The sequence below is a fragment of the Myxine glutinosa genome, chromosome 8 (genome assembly GCF_964187855.1).
Source record: "Myxine glutinosa chromosome 8, kmMyxGlut1.1, whole genome shotgun sequence".
Classification (NCBI taxonomy): domain Eukaryota; kingdom Metazoa; phylum Chordata; class Myxini; order Myxiniformes; family Myxinidae; genus Myxine; species Myxine glutinosa.
In genome coordinates, this window is record NC_136268.1 from 101,329,502 (window position 1) to 101,349,724 (window position 20,223).

Genomic DNA, 20,223 nt, shown 5'->3' on the forward strand with positions numbered 1-20,223 from the left:
GTTTCCTCATGATAAGTTACAGGTCAAGTTCGAACTTCACGACGTTTCGGTCATTTTTGACAAAGTTATGCACTTTGAACTTTGGGAATTCTGATAATTCTGATGATCCTTAACTCAGTGCCATTTTAAGTTTTAATTTCCTTTAAAAAGGATTTTCTCTGCAATAATTGGACCGATTGAGATCAAATTTTCACCTTAGGAGGGACTCGGTCTGTAGAATATTTTAATGGCAATTATGACGTCACAGGTCACGTGATTCGGCCGCCATATTGTTTTCGTGAAAACACAAAAAAACCATTTTTCTCTGCAACGGCTGAACAGATCGAGGCCAAACTTTGCAGGCGGGATCGCATACCCATGACGAACAAGAACGTCAGCGAGCATGACGTCATGCGTCACATGGTTTCAGAGTTATGACGTTTTTAAGCATGAACCTTTAAAACCGAGCTCCTCCCTCATTTTTGATCCAATCGAGGGGAAACTTCACAGATCTGTTGAGCATGTCAGTCTACTAAAACGTCTTTTTGGAATTTGCGATAGGACACGTGGTTTGGCAGATATCGTTAATTAAACAAAAATGTTTTAAAAATGGATATCTCTTGTTTATTCTAGAGTTCTCCTCAAGCCGCACCGCGCGCCCTCAGCCTCGTCTCGCGAACGTCAACAGCGCAACACAGCGCGTGCTTTCGGGAGGGGCGGAGCCAAGCCAAACAACATATATATGCACATCGATCATTGATCGTGAACCGGAAAATATAATAAATTACTGATATTTAGCGACTCATAAGGTTCTTTATCAAAAACGTATTTTCTCGTGCTTCTGCTGACCTGTCTGCAAGGTGTATAAATCGAAGTCCCGAGTGCGAATCACAGGTGAGCCCGTCTGAGGTAATTAGCGATTGGGAACGATTCGGAACCTGTGGATAAATAACCCTTGGTAATTTCCCCAAGAGTTTTCCGGACGACAGACTGCCGGTAGGGGACATGTATTGCAGCGCAATACTCAGAATGCTTGTTTTTCTATGTTCTTTATGACACCGCACTAGACACCCAGCCAGAAATCGCCCATTAAACACACTAATTAAAAACCAACCGGAAACCAGGCATGAAGCATTACTGTAAATAACACTGACTTGGTGAGCACACAGGACAGGCAGGTTCGTGAGGCCACACCTAGAAGAGCAGTGATTGGTCCGCGAATTGATTGACACAAGGACTGGTAAGATGGGACTATGGGATTGGTGAAGCAGGCATGAATTACATCAGAACTGGGCGTACAAAATAGTTGGAACGGTGGACATTAGCCCTTCTCGTTTCTTATGATTCTGGATCCCATAGCAAACGGTCGCATTTTGGCTCTCTCAGCATCGACGTCCTCTCGCCCTTCTCGTTTTTTGGAACTGGTGGTGAACGGTCGTGTGTCGACATTTTCTCGTATATTTTGGGTCCAGACTTTGTTGGTGAATGGTCGCTATTGCTCCTGTGCAAGGAAGTTTCATCGCGAACGGTCGTGTTCCGAGATCTTGCTAATGGTCGTGTGGAGGAGAACTGCAGATGGAGAGCTGCAGTTTCCATGCAGAGATCATGTGGACATGCACGGCTGGAAGAGCGAGCTGCATGCCAACCTCACTCGCTTCATGCGGGAGGCCTACTTCGCGCCAACAGGCGCGTTTAGCACGCAAAGACGCCAAGGCCTCAGACAATCCTGACGATTCCTGATGTGACACCCCAGCCGATTTGAGCTAAGTGCCACATAAAGAACACATATTTATTTTCCAATTCTTTTTCCCTTTGTCTGTATTCGGGTCTGTTTGGAAGCGCTCCATTTAGGAATCATAGTTTTATTTTGCCGTGTTTTATTTTGTTACCGGCATTTTCTTTAATAAAACCAGTATTTTTGTACAGTTTACTTTCGTGTTGTTCGAGTTAATTTATCTAGGTGTAGAGACTGCCGGTGGGATCCGTGAAGGTAAGCGCTCTTCGGCCCCCTCTCCCACCCCCCGCCCACATGTATTCTCCGCTATATTTTGACTGAACGCCTCGGAGTCTAAAGCTCGTTCGGAAATCTGTTTCCTTGGAAGATTTTAATCACCAGGAACGTGACAATTGGTGTCAGGAGTTTGGGATTCAGACTTGACGGACATTTTGTATTCGAGAGATGCGAGTTCGACACCCGCCGAGGGCGAAATTGTGCTCAGCTTTCGGTATTCAAATTTTTTAACGATTGGCTTTCCCTCGTCAAGGGGGAGGTAATCGTAGTACCGGGGTGTCCAAATTATATCGTTATTGGTGTACGAAGCGCAACATCGCGTTTTTCTGAAAATTTAAAACCTTTTCTTTTCTGAGGTAAAAATACGGGGGCGGGACAACTGCTTTCTCACCGCGGATGGCAGAAGCGAGTGAGATGGCCGAGCGGGTTGGGGATTCTGAAGAGTATGGAAGTGAGCCGGAGATAGAGGGATTGGAGGATAGGAGTGCAACTTCCCCCGTCCTGAGCGTTCAAACCCCCTCCCCGTAATACCGGGGCCTGGGACGCTGGGAATGGCTGTGATGGCCGACCAGGTCTGGATACAAGTGCTTATGGAACAATTGAAGAGAGAAATGAATGCCCAGAGTGAACGAATGAAAAATAAAATGAAGGGAATGGGTGAACAAATCAACGCACGAATGGGTTAACAAATGAAGGCAATGGGTGAACAAATGAATGCACGAATGGGTGAACAAATGAAGGGATTGAGTGAACAATTAGGGGGCCAAATTAATGGATTGTTTTGGAGTTGGTATGAAGGAATATACCTTTATTTTCTTTTTCAACTCACTCTGCTTTGAGTGCATGCAGCTAATTACCTTCTGAAACCTGCTGACACATGCTTTATCTTATTTTATTGCACATTTATCCTTGAGGCTTGGTAAAAACACATTATTTTAGAGTGGGATACGGTGTTTGATTTATTATCACGCTATTCTCTCTGCTTATCTTCTATATAATGTTGCGGATATGGGACTTGGCCTCAATATCCGCTTGTAAATACTCCCCTATTTCCCCAATACTCCCCAACTATCCCCAATCCCCCATTCCCTAGTCCCATTGCCTGTAAATAACACTCTGTAGAACCGACCTTCCCCTTTTTCCCCCATTAAATGTCGTGCCCAGGTCCACCGCATCTCACGTAGACAACTTTCGGACATCTTGCTAGTTATTCTTAGTCTATGTCAGTTAAGGACTCGTTTCCATTAATTCTGACTCTTCGTTGCACCAGAATGTGATTATATGGCACCAGTAGTGAGTTTAGGACCTTCCCATACCTCCTCCCATCTTCTTCCCCAAACAACAACTACAACAACAACTACAACAACAACTACAACAACAACGGCGCGGCGCGGGGGAGTGTGCGTCCTCACACCGGCTCGGTTAGCCGCCATTGACCATGCGCTCCGACGGGGTTACCACGAAGGGGCTCCTTGTCAGCCCCTCGTCAAGGGCGGAGCCGGTAACCCCCCCGCACGCACCCAATGAGAAGCAACGGGCCGATTCCATCTGGGGCGGAGCTAACGAGCCGAGGGCGTGTCACTCCCCGCCGGATATACGCGGCCACTGACCGGACGTGACGTCAGATGCGCCCCCAGCTTGAACAGACCAGTCGCGACCTCCGAGCGCTGAGCGACCTCCCCGCATCTATTGGACCGGACCGGGTCGATTTGTCCCTGAGCCAAGAGTGCACCTTGAGCCATCGACCAACCCGCCTTTCCTTGCCATCAATCCCCGTGTGAGTCAGTTTTGTCCTGTTTATCTGTCGTCTGTCGGGGCTATTATAAGAGTGTGTCTAAGTGCCTGCCTTTCTATGCTGTCCCTCTTGTCGTTGTAATCTGACCTTCCGCCCTAATATAACCTCCTCCGGAGGTCTTGAGAACCGTATCCCTGGTGTCGTGTCATTTTAATCCCAGCCGTTGTGTCCTTTTCCTTCATTGATCTAGCGTAGCGCGACTCGGCAACGTTCGAGTATAATCGGGTAACTTGTGCGGACACGGCGGCCATTCCGCTCGGCCCACCATAACATCAAAGTCGTGTCTGTAACAATATATAAAACACAGTTGTGTGTGTGTGTGTGTGTGTGTGTGTGTGTGTGTGTGTGTGTGTGTGTGTGTGTGTGTGTGTGTGTGTGTGTGTGTGTGTGTGTGTGTGTGTAATGTTACCGATAGACTCCTAAACGGAGAGGCTTACGTGCTTGATATTTGACATAGACATGGCCATTGAGCGTGGGACGAACATGGCTGAACTCAAAATATTTGACGATCCATATTTTTTATTCATATTTACCTCAGCGCATTTCAGCGCACGGAATCAACGGAATCAGAGCAGGTGGGCGCTGATTCGCTCAGAGCGATCACGTGATGACGCTATGACGCTATGAACGATATGACGCTATGAACGATATGACGCTATGAAAAAAAAAATCGCCATGACGCTATGAAACGCTATGACCGCTATGAAAAAAAAAATCGCTATTATGCTATGAAACGCTATGACGCTATGAACGATATGACGCTATGAACGCTATGAACGCTATGATGCTATGACGCTATGAAAAAAAAATCGCTATGACGCTATGAAACGCTATGACGCTATGAACGATATGACGCTATGAACGCTATGATGCTATGACGCTATGAAGCTATGAAACGCTATGACGCTATGAACGCTATGACGCTATGAAAAAAAAAATCGCTCGCTTTGCCAAGGGGCTCGCTCCCCCCCCCCAGTTCCCCTCCCCTCCCCCTCCCCTCCCCCGCCCGGCAATGCCGGGTACTTCTGCTAGTCTAACATATGACAAGAAACAGGTGCTGTGAACCAAGACCTCCACATTCCAATGGAGTGACCCTCAAGTAACGAGTGCGGTGCATTGCGCACTAAACTCGGCCTTGTGGGGAACTGCATGCGGAGATAGTTATCTCTGCTGCACTGGACCTTGCCTATAAAATGAAGCTCACTGAGTATTGTATTTTGAGAAGGGACCTGGCCAGTTTCCATCTGATCCCTCTCTCCTGCATGTGTATTTACTCTACCATTAAACGGCTTGTATTCTCAGTGCGGTGTCTTTCGTGTCTCCGGACATTCGACATCAGACCTCATCATTTCGTGCCGAAACCCGGGACTCGCCAAGCTGTGGATGGGAGAACCGACTACTCCTGGAGGCGACAGCAGTTGGTCCGGGTACCCACTCAAAGACAGAACAAGGTGAGAGACCTTTTATATCTCTCTAGTGGACAAATGGCCTCTAAACGGTGGGTTTTTTTTAGTGGACAAAGTGCTGTCGTTTCCAGATAAAGTCAGACCCTTTCCTCCATAGCTTTGAGTGAGTCCAAACCAGAATTGTAAACTTGGTTAAAAGGTAGTCAAGCCACTTATGTGGCGCAGGACAAATTTTAAGGAACCAAGTTGAAATCCGAGGTATTAAGGTATAAGGGAGGTGGGACCTCTGGTATAAGGGAAGCTCAAACAAGGTGTGACCTTGAGGGAAAGAGAATTCAGTGACTAAGGACTACATGGGGTACCCTGAGTAGTGACCCCACTAAGAGGGAAATAAGGTGTAAGAATGGGAAATCATAATGGACACCCGGGGAAACCCGATCGTCCATCTGCAGGTACTCCGGCAGAGTACATGTTGAAAACAGCTGGGGAGGATTCCGTACGATATGCACACGAGTGAGTTGGAATGACCGTGGGAAAAAGGTCTGTGTTCCACGTTGAGGGAACATTGGAGAGGATACGGTTAGAAAACTTGGAGAGCTTTAAAGAAAAGAGATGCTGGGAAAAAGCACAACGGTGATGATTGGGAGGCTTTCAATCAATGGCTGGACGAGTGTGCCAAACGAGAGATGGCCTCAAAATGTGCGGGTTTTAAGGGCGAACTTGAGACAACAAAGAAACATATAGCTGTGTTAAAAACAAAGGGTAGTGACACAATAAAATGACAAGATAACAATGCCTGGGGAAGGGAGTGGGGCCCCCTCCCAACCTTAGGCCATATACGGACCAGATCCCCACGTGGGATTGTATGCCCAATTGATGGGAAGGACAGGAACAGGCATAGGCCATAGGCCACAAACGATAGCTCCCATGGTCATGACAGACCCAGGCCAACTACATGGCCTAGGAAGAGAGAGGGAGGCCGACCCCAGGATGATGCTTTACACCATGTACCAGCAAAACTATGGACAAGAAACCCCAATGATGTGGGACAAGCGTTACGCCTAGGTCCCCCGTCGGTGAAGTGATGTGAGTTGACAAAGTGAAAGACGCAGAAAACATGCTATGATATGATATTTCGCTCACAAGGTTAAGACATACATGGAGGCGGCCATCTTGGATTTTGACGTGGCCACCCAATTTTCAATAGCGTTCTTCCTTATGCCTAGATACACCCACACACCAGATTAGAAGTTGGTACTTCGCTTATTTTTCAAGATATTCCGCTCACAAGGTTCAGACATACATGGCGGCGGCCATCTTGGATTTTGACGTGGCGACCCAATTTTCAATAGCGTTGTTCCTTGTGCCTAGATACACCCACACACCAGATTAGAAGTTGGTACTTCGCTTATTTTTCAAGATATTTCGCTCACAGGGTTCAGACATATATATAGTGGCGGCCATCTTGGATTTTGACGTGGCGCCCCAATTTTCAATAGCGTTCTTCCTTATGCCTAGATACACCCACACACCAGATTAGAAGTTGGTACTTCGCTTATTTTTCAAGATATTCATCTCACAAGGTTAAGACATACATGGCATCAGACATACATGGCGGCGGCCATCTTGGATTTTGACGTGGGTTGCACCCACACGCCAAATTCGAATGCGGTCCTTCGCTTACGCATGCCCGCACGCAAACACGCACGCCCGCACGCACGCACGGACACACGGACGGAGGGGAAAGCCATAGTCCCCCTTTCGCTACGCTGTGCGACGGAGACAAAAAAATGACTTAAGTGCATGGAAGTTGGAGGACAGCTCCATGCACATCCGAAGACAGCTCCATGTCAATGAAACGGATTATGTGGCGAGGACTCCCAACCGACGGAAAAAGCGGCAGCTGTGTCATGTGAACCGACTTGAGAAATCGTACCCGTAGTCGGTGTGCAAGAAAATACAGAGTTTGAGGCCAGTGTGAAGTTCGATAGCATTGATGACCAGGCTTGCCCCAGATTGACGAACACTGAAGTGTTAAGGAACCCAGACCAGAAATTAGGTCATTTGACGAGGGAACAACAAGGGCATTTATCCTATCTAATTTATGAGTATGCACATTTGTTCACAGATGTACCTGGTCGTACTGACCTGGTATATCATGATATTGATGTGGGGGAGGCCATTCCCGTGAAACAACACCCCTACCGGATGAACCCTGTTAAGATGGATTATCTCCAGAAGGAGGTTCAGTATACGTTGGAGAACAACATCATCAAACCAAGCAGCAGTGAATGGAGCTCACCATGTGTGTTGGTTCCAAAACCCGATGGCAGTTTTCGCTGTTGTATGGATTTAAAATGGGTTAATGCAGTGACAAAGACAGATTCGTATCCCATCCAGTTGATTGATGACTATTGATAGAATAGGCCCAGCTAAATTTGTAAGCAAATTTAACTTGTTGAAGGGGTATTGGCAGATTCCTCTTACTGATCAGGCAAAGGAAATTTCGGCCTGTCACACCAAATGGGTTGTATCAGCACAAGGTTCTTCCCTTTGGGTTGAAAAACTGTCCTGCTATGTTTCAACGACTAATTAATAAGCTTATTGCAGACATTGAGGGGGTGGAGGCTTATTTGGATGATGTTATCATCCACACCATGACAATGGAAGATCATATTAAACAAATTCATGCATTCTTCAAGAAACTGACCGAGGCAGGGTTGACCATCAACTTATCTAAGAGTGAGTTTGTAAAACCACAGGTGGTGTTCCTAGGCCATGTAGTTGGTCAGGGTCAAGTGCAACCAATGACAGCCAAGATAGAAGCCATTGATCGCTTCCAAGTTCCAAAAGGGAAAAAGGAGCTTATGAGATTCTTGGGTATGGCTGGTTGGTACCGGCGGTTCTGTAGGAATTTTTCTGACGTGGTAGCCCCTTTAACGAATTTGCTGAGGAAGGAGACCAAGTTTGTTTGGGATGACAAATGCCAGGCTGCCTTTGCCCAAGTCAAAGCGATATTGATGAGCTCTCCTGTCCTAGCAGCGCCGGATTTTCGAAAACCTTTCAAGTTGGCCATCGATGCAAGTGATGTGGGGCTGGGGCAGTTCTACTGCAGGAAGGTGATGATAGCGTGGATCACCCGGTGTGCTATTGTTCGAGGAAGTTTGACAGACATCAGAAAAATTATGCCACTGTGGAAAAAGAGACCCTTTTCTCCTACTATCTCGACAGCATTATGAGGTGTATCTGGAAACTACTACCTTTCCTATAAAGGTTTTCACTGATCACAACCCCTTAACCTTCATTCAAAAAATGAAAAATAAAAATCAGAGTTTGATGAGATGGAGCTTGTCTTTGCAAGAGTTCAACTTGGAAATCAGGCATGTAAAGGACAGGGACAATGTAGTCGCCGAAGCTTTATCCAGAGTGAATTAACCTTGAGGATTCCTGTGCGTTGTTTGGAATTATTGTTGCTTACAGGACTTGATCAGCCGTTGGTTTACCTATCGGCTCAATTCCCATATCGACCTCTCTCCTCGTAACTCCTCGTTCACCGCCGTGCCGATATCTGCCTGTTCTCGTCGTTCTGCACAGCTTCAACCAGCGTGGAGATTAGTGCATGGACTTTGGGGAAGGTTACATTCCACTCACGTTTGGCATATTGTGAGTTCATTGCTTTAAGAGCATTGTGGAATGATGGTACCATCATATGTGTTAATCATTTGCTGCAAGTGATAGATTCATTGTACTTTCTTTCATAGTGTTATTATTGTGTATGTGAGAGTTCTTAATACAATTACTTGTTTTGTTCTACACAATTGCATTGGTGTGGTTTTACCATGGTTTATTAGAACACGCAAAATAACAAATCTTTCTGCCACATTCCCTCTCGAGATTCTGAGGTGCACCGTAACCGGGGTTTGGGGAGGTAATACATAACAATTATCATCATCATATCTTATTCCCCATGGTGAGTACTTGAAAATGAGCCTCGTTTCAACTTTTTCCATTGAGCGGTTTGAGAGATATAAAGGTGCAACGTTTTTCCAATATGGCGTCCATACCACGTGATTTCCGACGTCATAATTATGAATAAAATAATTCTACATGCGGAGGCGCTCCTATGGTAAAATTTCGTGCCAATCGTACCAACGGTTGCCGAGAAAATGCATTTTTAAAATGCAGACACGTACACCACCCGAATGCCGAACCCTGCTTTTCGCTTCACGAGCGCAGGGTAATAATAATAATAGCATTAATACTAATAATATAGTAAATATAATCATAACACTGCAATCGTAACAAAACACCTTTGTCGTTATTGCAAAGTTTCTAGATCGAAGCGGTGTATGGTTGGTTAATCGTTGACTCGAAACATAGAATAAACCAGTTTCTCAATGCAAAAATAAATTGATACTTACATTACGGTATTTGCTAATGGTATCCCCACCCAGGTCATACTATCCTCTTCAACTAAAGTATCAAACAAGCCCAGCTATGCTGCTGTTAGACATTCGATCTTGTTGAACTACAATTACAATTCAGAGATTATGCTGATGAATGACGGTGAACTGTTTGTTCATTTTGTGTATTTGCTCAGTTAAGGATAGATTTAAGGTAATTTGGTTAAAGTTCGGTTTTCGATTACCGCACGAGTCCCATTTCCGGAATAGTTGGTTAAATGGTCTATTTACTCCAACCTCTCATAATTCGGGATACAACATGCTCCATGGTTCAGAGTGTGGTTCTACTTTCTTAGGCCATATTAGTCTGGTTCCCAACAACAATTTTGTTGCTGAACATGGAATTTTGTGGTGCATACTTATCACCAAGATGGCCACCACTTATAAGCACTAAAAGATAGGTATACAAGGATGAATATTGAGTATTTTAATTTAGAAAATGCTTTAAACTATATGTTTTTCAGGTCAAAGAAGTAATTTTTTTATACTTTTCATCATGATTGGATGCTTCCATATACGGTAATCAAAGATGGCCACCGGTTTTATTTCTGGTTACTATCAACGAGATGGAGAAGAAACTTTTTTTGCATCAGATCTGGAATATTTTGCTGAACATTTTAACACACGCCTTTTTATTTTTTCAGAAAGAAGTGAAAATGGCTCGGAGTGTTTCTTCAAGCTTTGTAGTCCAACAAAAAATATCATTGCATCTGGAGCGACTCACATCAAGAGCATTAATTCTGCCAGTCAACACCGAGGGGACAACCTTCACGAGGAACTAGCAAAAAAACGTTTGGATGTAGATGAAACGTTTCCTATCAAATGCCACAAAAACTGTGTTTCAGCATACGCATCAAGAACACATATACGTGCAATGCCAGATGGGTGGAGTAAAACTATGATCAACTAGAACGACACTCAGTAGAGAGCACACCGCCGCCAGGTGAACAGTTTATGTTTTGTATCCTAGAGTAGACCAGAAAATCACAATACAGAATCACATTTAATCAAAATCATCTGTCCACAACTTTTTGAGATATCCTGCTTTGTATCGTTTTTGGCCCTGTCTCCCAATGGTGAAGAATCACTAAAAAAACTCGACTAGCCGGATCCGAATCCGGATCTCCACCAAAATTGAATCGATTCTTCCTTGTCACACACACAACGTGTGCCCCATGTTTCGTCCAAATCCGTACATAACGTTTTGAGATATCCTGCTGTATGTTGGTTTTAGCCCGATCACTCAATGGTGAAGAATCACTTAAAAAATTAAATAATTATCATATCCGAATCCATATTCAGATCTTCACCAAAATCGAATCGATTCTTCCTTGTGAAACACCCAAACGGTGCACCAAGTTTCGTCCAAATCTGACAATAACCTTTTGAGATATCCTGCTATGTATCGTTTTTGGCGCTATCCCCCAATGGTGAAGGATCGCTTAAAAATTATAGTAGCCAGATCCGAATCAGGATCTTCACCAAAATCTAATAATTTCGTCCTTGTCACATACGGTACATCTCTGCCAAATTTCGTTCAAATCCGTCCACAACTTTTTGAGATATCTTGTTCACAAACAAACGGACAGACAGACGGGGGTGAAAACATAACCTCCATCCACCTTTGGTGGCGGAGGGTAAAAAGTGAACCTCCGCCTCAATAAAGACTGTGCCATTCTGAGGCTATAGTATCTTTATCTTTCTTTGACTTTAAATTGCATTGCACATTCTGTAGGGAGTCATTTACACTCATATCTAACCCACGTAACCCATCCAGGTGGCGAGCAGAATATATATTTAAAACAGCAAGCCCTGGACACAAATTATCATTCAAAGACTAAATCCTTCAAATCTATGGTAAGCAGAAGAATGAGTGGACAAACCAGGTGGAGGTAAGACTACCAGGTTCTGTCAGTGATCTCCATGCAAGAGATGGTCGTTATCATGAGTCGTCAGAAGAAATGAATGGTTGGGAGAATCAAACAAGATGATGGAGGTGACCGCACAAATGATACCGACTACACATTCGATAAGCTTTTGGAAGATATCAGTAGTGATGTCAAATTTTTTGACGTCTGATTCGGTGCATGAACGCTATTCATTCCATTATGGTGCTAAAGGATGCCACAAAACTGTCTTATCAATTGCTGACAAAAGTGATTCTCTGCTCCCGGCTAATCCAGTCTTCTAGTTTTATGTGTGCGGTGCCCAGTGTGCTCAGACTCGAGGACAAAGATGATGATGTCATGTTTAGGAATGTCAGTAAAACAATCCTGCAAGAGTGTAAATATCTGGCTCCTAATAAAGACAACAAACGAGTTGAACAATCTTGGAGACCCCTGAGGTGATACGGAAGATGTCATTCACGAATCAAAAGCATTCTTTGCAGCTTTCGATGGACAGAAGTGTGAAACTGGTGAAACGATGTCGGATATACACTCCAACATGTGGGTTTCAAAGACAGGACAAAAAGATGCATGTCTATTGCCAAAACTTAAAGCCTTATAGGCCATGGGCCAGATATGGTCCTCGTGCACCCCCCCCCCCCCCCCCCCACAACTCTACCACCCCATATATTTTAGATTTCGTGTTACCATTGGCCTCAAAGATCAGGTCGAACAGCTATACCCCATGTTTCTTACTATTCATTTTTCACATATTTGATGGTACCCTTAAAATATATCTTTTCCGTGTCGTTATGTTCCCCGAGATGGCTGAAAGTGGTCTGAGTTATATAAGTTATATATCATCTGAAAGGTAATTATCTGCTGGTCATTATAAATGGCATATATTTTAGATTTCGTGTTACCATTGGCCTCAAAAATCAAGTCGAACAGCTATACCCCATGTTTCGCTGTGCCAACGTAACACAGACTAAGATATTCAAACTAATATTTCAAATCCAGCCGCACTAGACTTGATTGACATTAATAACAAATGTCTGGACATTCTTCATAAAAATACCTTTCATTTGATACCAAATGTGTATTTTTGTCAATAAAAATCTATCAGATATGACACTTCAAACAGAATGCAGGTGTGCCGACAATCGCGATACCTGCACGAAATGATCGCGTTGATGGACATTGTCAGTCATGGAAGGTGCTTTAATTGGAAAGTGAAATATCATTCAATTGCTCATTGTTACTTGACAATATATTATTAAGTCACACTTTACCTCGATTTAGTTACAGGAATACATGCATGTTACAAATGAAGCAGCTTTGTCAACCACTCGCTCCTATTCAGAAACTAGCAGAAGTACCCGGCATTGCCGGGCAGGGAGGGGAGGGGAGGGGAGGGGAGAAGAGGAGGGGAGGGGAGAAGAGGGGGAGGGGTAGGGGGAGAGGTGGAGAAGAGGGGGGATGGGGAGGGTGAGGGATGGGAGGGATGGGGAGGGCGAGGGGGGGAGGGAGATGGGGAGGGGGGGAGGGTGAGGGATGGGTGGGTGAGGGGGTGTGAGGGAGGAGGGGGCTGGGGGCGGGGGGAGGGGGGAGGGGGAAAGGGGAGGGGGAGGGGGAAGGGGGAAAGGGGAGGGGGAGGGGGAAGGGGGAAAGGGGAGGGGGAAGGGAGGGGGAAAAGGAGGGGGAGGGGAGGGTAGAAGGGGTAGGGGGGAGGGAGGGGGAAGGGAGGGGGAAGGGGGAGGGCCAGTCAACAATGACGTTGCAGTTCTCATGGTCGGAGAGCAGCACAACAATTGCGACATCGTCCTGCATCTTCGAAAGAGCACGAAGTGGCTTTTGGAGACTCACCGATCCTGTGACCCACGTCCTCCAGTACCGGGCTCCAGTTGCCGGGCGGGGGAAGGGAGACCCGCACATTCGCCCTCTCGACTCAAGCTCGTATTCGATTCGTATTCGAAATCGAAAGGGGAAATCCTTCGTATTCGAATTCGTAAACACGAAATATGAATTAAAATTTAATTCATATCGCACAAAATCGACACAAAACACGGTCGCATAAAGGTGAAAAAACGCAATGGCTTTTCGCCCTGAATTACGTGCAAACGTGTGACGTGTGACGGGATGGAACATCACGTGATCGCTCTGAGCGAATCAGCGAGCTGCTCGCACTGGCTGAGATTAGCGGGTACTTCGCTGAAATGCGCTGAGGTAAATATGAATAAAAAATATGGATCTCGTCAAATATGGTCTCGGCCATGTTCGTACCAGGCTCAATGGCCATGTCTATGCCAAATATCAAGCACGTGAGCCTCTCCGTTTCGGAGTCTATCGGTAACATTACACACACACACACACACACACACACACACACACACACACACACACACACACACACACACACACACACACACACACACACACACACACACACACACACACACACACACACACACACACACACACACACACACACACACACAAACTGTGTTTTATATATATAGATTTACCAGCTAGAACATCAGCTAGAATCTAGCATCAGCTAGAACTAGAAGAAGTTCACAAGAAAGCTTTTGAAGTAGTTTGTGATGTTGTAGATAAGGAGGTGTTACATAGCCACAAGGTTGTGAAACTATCAGACTTGAGAGCATTGTATGTTGCTCAGCGAGAAAGCAGCAATGTTGTTATACTGTAACAAATAAGGTGTGATTGTGTGTGAATTTAGCAATTCATATTTAATTGTGTTGAAAGTTCGCACAGTGTTACTACGTGGATCATCTGAGAAGCATATGCGGCAATTGTCGGCACACCTGCGGTCTGTTTACAGCAGCGTTTCTCAACCGGGGGCCCGTCACTACGTCCCCAAAGGGGGCCACGGGCCTTCGACCGGGGGGCCACGAGCGGACGCCGAAAAACTGCGATTCAGAATGCAGAAGCTTGTAATGTACAATTAAGGTGACGAGTCTCCGGTCATAGTGTCAAAGTAAAAAGGGTAGATGAGTTTAACCTTCTCTAAAAAAGGGTAGATGAGTTTCTCTCCATCTCTTTCTGCTTCTTTACATCTCTACTTCCTTTCTTCTCCTTCCCTCCAGAGCACTTTTCTAAACCTAATTTTCAACCTTACTGTATTACCGTTACAAAAGTAATTAATTCGTATTTGCAATTTTTTTCTCAGATGTCGAAGGCTCGAAAATGGAATGACAGCTATGTCAAGTTTGGATTCACGAATGTCAGTCGAGATGGCGTGGACTGCGCGCAATGTCTGCACTGCTCGGTCGTGATGTCAAATGCGTCACTACGTCCTTCCAAACTTTCAAACCATCGCGACAAGATGCATCCCGGAAGGAAGGAAGATAATATCGACGCTCTGTCTGCGAAACGCTCACGATATGACCGTGAAGCGACACTTCCCAAATTTGGATTCCGGCCAGAAGAAAAACCTGCTCTTCAATCCAGCGACGAAGTGGCATACCGAATTGCGAAGTGCAAGAAGCCGCACACTATTGCTGAGGACCTTATCAAGCCATGTACAGAGAAAATGGTGGAATTGATGATCGGACCAGAGGCGAAAAAGAAGATCCAGCAAGTTTCGCTCTCTAATGACACGATCCGACGACGGATTGACGACATGGCTGCTGATGTGTGCCGTCAAGTTTGCTCCGAAATCAAACAAAGCACGCTCCAGGCTAGCCTTCAATTAGACGAGTCTACCGACACCGCCCTGGAGAGCCAGTTGATCGCCTTCGCTCGCTACGAGAGAAAGGGAAAGATGAAGGAAGAGTTCTTGTTCTGCAATACCCTACCAACCACAACGACAGCGGCAGATATCAAAGCTATTGTGGACTCTTTTTTTTGAAGCTAACGGACTCGGTCGGCAGAATTTCAAGCACATTTGTACTGATGGTGCCCCAGCGATGGTCGGCGTCAGAGGAGGGTTCGTCACGCTTGTGAAGAACGAATGGCCCCATGTGACGTCCTCCCACTGTTCGCTACACCGATACGCTCTTGCGTCAAAGACTCTTCCGCCTCGTTTGCTGGAAGTCATGGACGTCGCGGTCAAAGTGATCAACTTCATTCGTGCGAAGGCCAAAAATCATCGGCTCTTCCAACTACTGGCCAACGAAATGGGAGCGGAACATGTTGGACTTCTGTTCCACACCAAAGTCCGTTGGCTATCGAGGGGGAAATGCCTCTCTCGGCTGTATGAACTCCGGGTTGAGGTGGAAATCTTCCTGCGAGACAACGAAAACAACCTCCATGTCCACTTCGACAATGAAGAGTTCGTCATGATGCTCGCCTACCTGGCCGATATATTCGGCCAACTCAACGAAATGAACCAGTCCTTGCAAGGCCGTGATGTGACAGTCAGTGACGTTCAAGACAAGCTTGCCGGACTGTCTGCTAGAATGGAAGTCTGGCAGGCACGAATCAAGGCCGGGTCCACTGCCTCGTTTCCTTTCTTGGACGAGCACCTGCAGACGCAGAGGATTGAGCTTCCCGTCGGCATCAAAGATTGCATCACTAGACATCTCGACAATCTCTCCGCTGAGTTCAAATCGTATTTCGACGATGCACCGTTGGATGTTCCGTGGCACAAAGACCCGTTCAACGCCAAAATTGAACCTACTGAAGACGAAGCAGAGGAGCTGGCAGAGTTGAAGGTTTCAAAAGCAATGAAGCTGGTCTTCAGTAACAAAGAAGACCTCTCCACCTTCTGGTTGTCTGTTCAGGATGCGTATCCACTACTCAGCAAGAAGGCATCCGTAATGCTCATTCAATTCGCCACAACATATCTTTGCGAATCTGGATTTTCTGACCTTGCGACCATTAAAACGAAGTCCAGAAACCGTCTTGACGTTGGGAACGATATTCGCCTTGCTGTGTCCAAGACGGAGCCGGACATAAGAGGCCTCGTCAGACAAGCCCAACAGCAAGTGTCTCATTGATTGTATTGCTTAGAAAAATGTTTACTTTGATTTATCTTTTAAGACTGAGTAAATAAATTTCATAAAACGAAATCTGCATCTTTTATTGAAGGGCAGGGGGCCACGAATGTTAAGCGACTCGGTAGGGGGACCATGGGCCATCAAAGGTTGAGAAACGCTGGTTTACAGTGTCGTATCTGATAGATGTTTACTGGTAAGAAGACATATTTGGTATCAAATGAAAGGTATTTTTATGAAGAATGTCCAGAAAGTTGTTGTTAATGTCAATCAAGTCTAGTGTGGCTGGATTGAAGATATAAGTTCGAATATCTTAGTCTGTGTTACGTTGGCACAGCGAAACATGGGGTATAGCTGTTCGACTTGATTTTTGAGGCCAATGGTAACACGAAATCTAAAATATATGCCATTTATAATGACCAGCAGATAATTACCTTTCAGATGATATATAACTTATATAACTCAGACCACTTTCAGCCATCTCAGGGAACATAAAGACTCGGAAAAGATATATTTTAAGGGTACCATCAAATATGTGTGGAAAATGAATAGTAAGAACCAGTTTATTTACTGTTACCAGTTGATTTCATGTTGAGGGGACCCGAGTGTTTCAAAAAATATATGGGGTGGTAGAGTTGTAGGGGGAGGGGGGGGGGGGGAGTGCACGAGGACCATATCTGGCCCATGGCCTATTACGACCCTGCGTGGAATCATTCAATGAAAACACTAAGAGGGCTCATTCACAGGTATGCATATGGTATTCACAGGTATTAGTATTCTTTTTTTTTTGTATACAAGATCGAGGCTCATCTAAGAGTTAACATTAATCACAAAAAACCATAAACGGACACATCAAACATATAATAAAGGGAGCGGCAGACAAGATGGGGAGAGAGAGGGAAGCACACAAGTACAACAGTAGAGAACAGGGACATCGGGAGATCTGTGACGAAAGAAGTCGGTATTTCAAAAAGGTGGATCTGGGGTGTATTAACGGGGTTAGAAAAGATCAAGGTTTTGGATGGGGTAAGATAAGAGATGGTGGTGAAGAAGACTGACAGGACGGTTAATGGTTTCCATTACTTTTGAGAATCTGGGTCTTAGGTTTTGTTTACATAGAAAGGCGAAATCTCCTACTCTGACTCAGAGGTAAAATATAATATTTTTGGTAGCGGGAAGGGAAGGGGGCGTTAGCATGGGAATTCAGAACATGCACAAAACTAGATGGCAGTGATTACCTTTTTGTATCGTAGCGATATGTGCATCAATCACCACATCACTACTGAAACGGTGAGACCAGCAGCTCGGGGAGTATTGCTTCTCGAGTTCCTGAAGGGAAATGGTGGGAAGGAGGAGGAGGGTGTCGGTGGTTTAGTATATATACCTCGTTGACTCGAAAACTTGTGTCCAATCATCACCAGGAGCATCAGACACTCTGAAAAGTCGATATTTACCTCCTTGGACCATTTGTCCCAGGAATACTCCATGTTACACTCCATGTTCCTGAAATCGAGAGGGGTTTTAAAAATAAACCAAAACACTCAGGCAATCCCTCTGCACAACCTCATTCAAACAAGGTTACCAAACCGTGTGCGACTGTGACACGAAGCTGCCAGGGAAGTACAAACGGTTTACACCACTGGAGCACGACCCAGAACCCCCAGAGCCATACAAAACAAATGACACATCGACAGATTGAGCAATATGCAGCACTTTTGACAAACTCAATCCATGGGCGGAAGCCCAGGACCTCTCCTGGTAGGAGGAGCTTCGACTCATGGGCGTGGCTTTCTTTAACTCTACCCTCAAAAACGTCTCTCCAACTTGGCTTTAATTTCATTGCAGTCTTTTTTATTGTCTACGACTCCATGTTAAACATGGAAATTTTTAATCGACTGGCAATTCAATTCAAAATGGTGCATCATATCCTTTTCACGTTAAACATGTGGATTTAATTAGGCAAAAATGATTGTCTAAAACGACAGCATGCCTTTATTCCTGCAGGATACACAAGATCTGCCAGCAACCCTCTTCTGGTGAAATTTCCAAAATCAAGACTCTCTGCTCACCTTCACTCTTTCATTCCTCTCTTCCACCCGCCTCTGGAACAAACTCACACACTCTCGTCAATCCCACTCCTCCGTCCAGGTCTTTAAAACAGCTGTTCACCACCATCTCTTATCTTTCCCCATTCAAAACCTTGATCTTTTCTACCCCCATTAATCCGCCCCAAATCTACCTCCTTCAAATTCCGATTTCTTTCCTGAAAGTCCCTGTAGTGTCCATCTTGTTTATCCCGTGTACCCCACCCCAGCCCTCTCCCTTCCACAGATCTCCTGATGTCCCTGTTCTCTACTGTTGTTGTGTATCCCTCTCTTTCCCCCTCTTGTTTCCCACTCCCTTTATTATATGTTCTATGTGTTAGCTCTAACACGAGCCTGACGTAGTATACAAAAAAAAAAAAAAAGTAAGTGGATGGGTGGAGCACGAAGGTGAATGCCTGAGGGATTAAAACAAAACCTATATGGTATTCATAGAATACTTACCATTGTGCTTTTCAGAAGGATTTGGTGCAAGCCTACTCTTCTGTTTTTGTTTTAGGTTTTTACGGCATAGCTCATAGGGCAATGCCGTCTGGAACAGCACTTGTCTGTCCGTCTAATGTATGTATGTTTGTATGTATGTATGTATGTATGTATGTATGCACGTATGTCCCTTCCACCAGCATTTTGCGGGTTTATTTCCTTTAAAATTCCTTTTCTCTGCAACCGTTGGTCCGATTGGCACAAATTTTCAACATAGGAGCCTGTATAATATTTAATGCTAATTATGACGTCATATGTCACATGGTACGTGCTTAACCTTGGAAAAAAAACCGAAAACCTTTGCACCTCTATATCTCCGAAACCACTCTATGAAAAAAATTGAAGTGTGGCTCAATGTAAAAATTTGGTGGAGAGGTTGAGTATGTTACAAGGACGAAATTATTAGATTTATTGAAGATCTGGATCCGCATTGACTCATCTGACATCTGACTTTTTAAAGTGATTCTTCACCATTGAGAGATAGGGCAAAAAACGATATATAGCACGATGTCTCAAACAGTTGTGGATGTATTCGGACGGTACTTGGTGGACAGGTTGAGTGTGTAACAAGGTCGAATTTATTTGATTTTGGTGAAGATCCAATTCCGGATCCGCATACGAAAAATTTTAAATTCTCTAAGTGATTCTTCACCATTGAGAGATAGGGCCAAACACACTTGCGTAGAATCACGCTCAAGAAATTTCAAACCGATCGAACTAAGCGTTGTACTTGTTGAATTATGACGTCATAATGAAGGCACTGATGAAGTCATTATTAATGCCACTTATTTCCCATGTAAAGAACATAGTGTTCTTTACAATGAGCCACATTTCAATTTTTTCCATGAAAAACCACTGTAGTGAAAATTGAGTGTCAATCAGACCAACAGTTGCCAAGAAAATGAATTTTTTAAATGCAGGCATGTATGTACACAACCAATCGCTTAACTCCGCATTTCGCTTCGCGAGTGCAGGGTAACTGGTGAGTTCATAGAACACGACACCCCACGCAGTGTTCAAGTACTTTTTTTTTCTTCTTTTTTTTTTTTTTTTTTGTATACTGAATCGAGGCTCGTGAAAGAGCTAACATTTACTTCACAAACAAATCAACCAGACAAACAAAACACACAAAAAGAGGGA

The 20,223-nt window shown here is 44.8% G+C and overlaps 1 protein-coding gene across 3 annotated transcripts in view; it reads right to left on the bottom strand.

Moving 5' to 3' along the window:
- Positions 1-20,223, bottom strand: part of AFMID (arylformamidase) — a 99,914-nt gene that overhangs the window by 46,677 nt on the left and 33,014 nt on the right. The window contains exons 1-3 of one of the 3 annotated variants that reach the window (XM_068124972.2): positions 18,081-18,325; positions 17,953-18,001; positions 17,737-17,827 (exon numbers count right to left, since the gene is read on the bottom strand). In XM_068124972.2, the coding sequence (XP_067981073.2) occupies positions 17,737-17,827; positions 17,953-18,001; positions 18,081-18,277 (337 nt within the window). In that variant the 5' untranslated portion in view covers positions 18,278-18,325. Of the gene's footprint in view, positions 1-17,736; positions 17,828-17,952; positions 18,002-18,080; positions 18,326-20,223 lie in introns of those variants that run through there. The other 2 variants (XM_068124973.2, XM_068124974.2) reach the window with 2 other exon arrangements.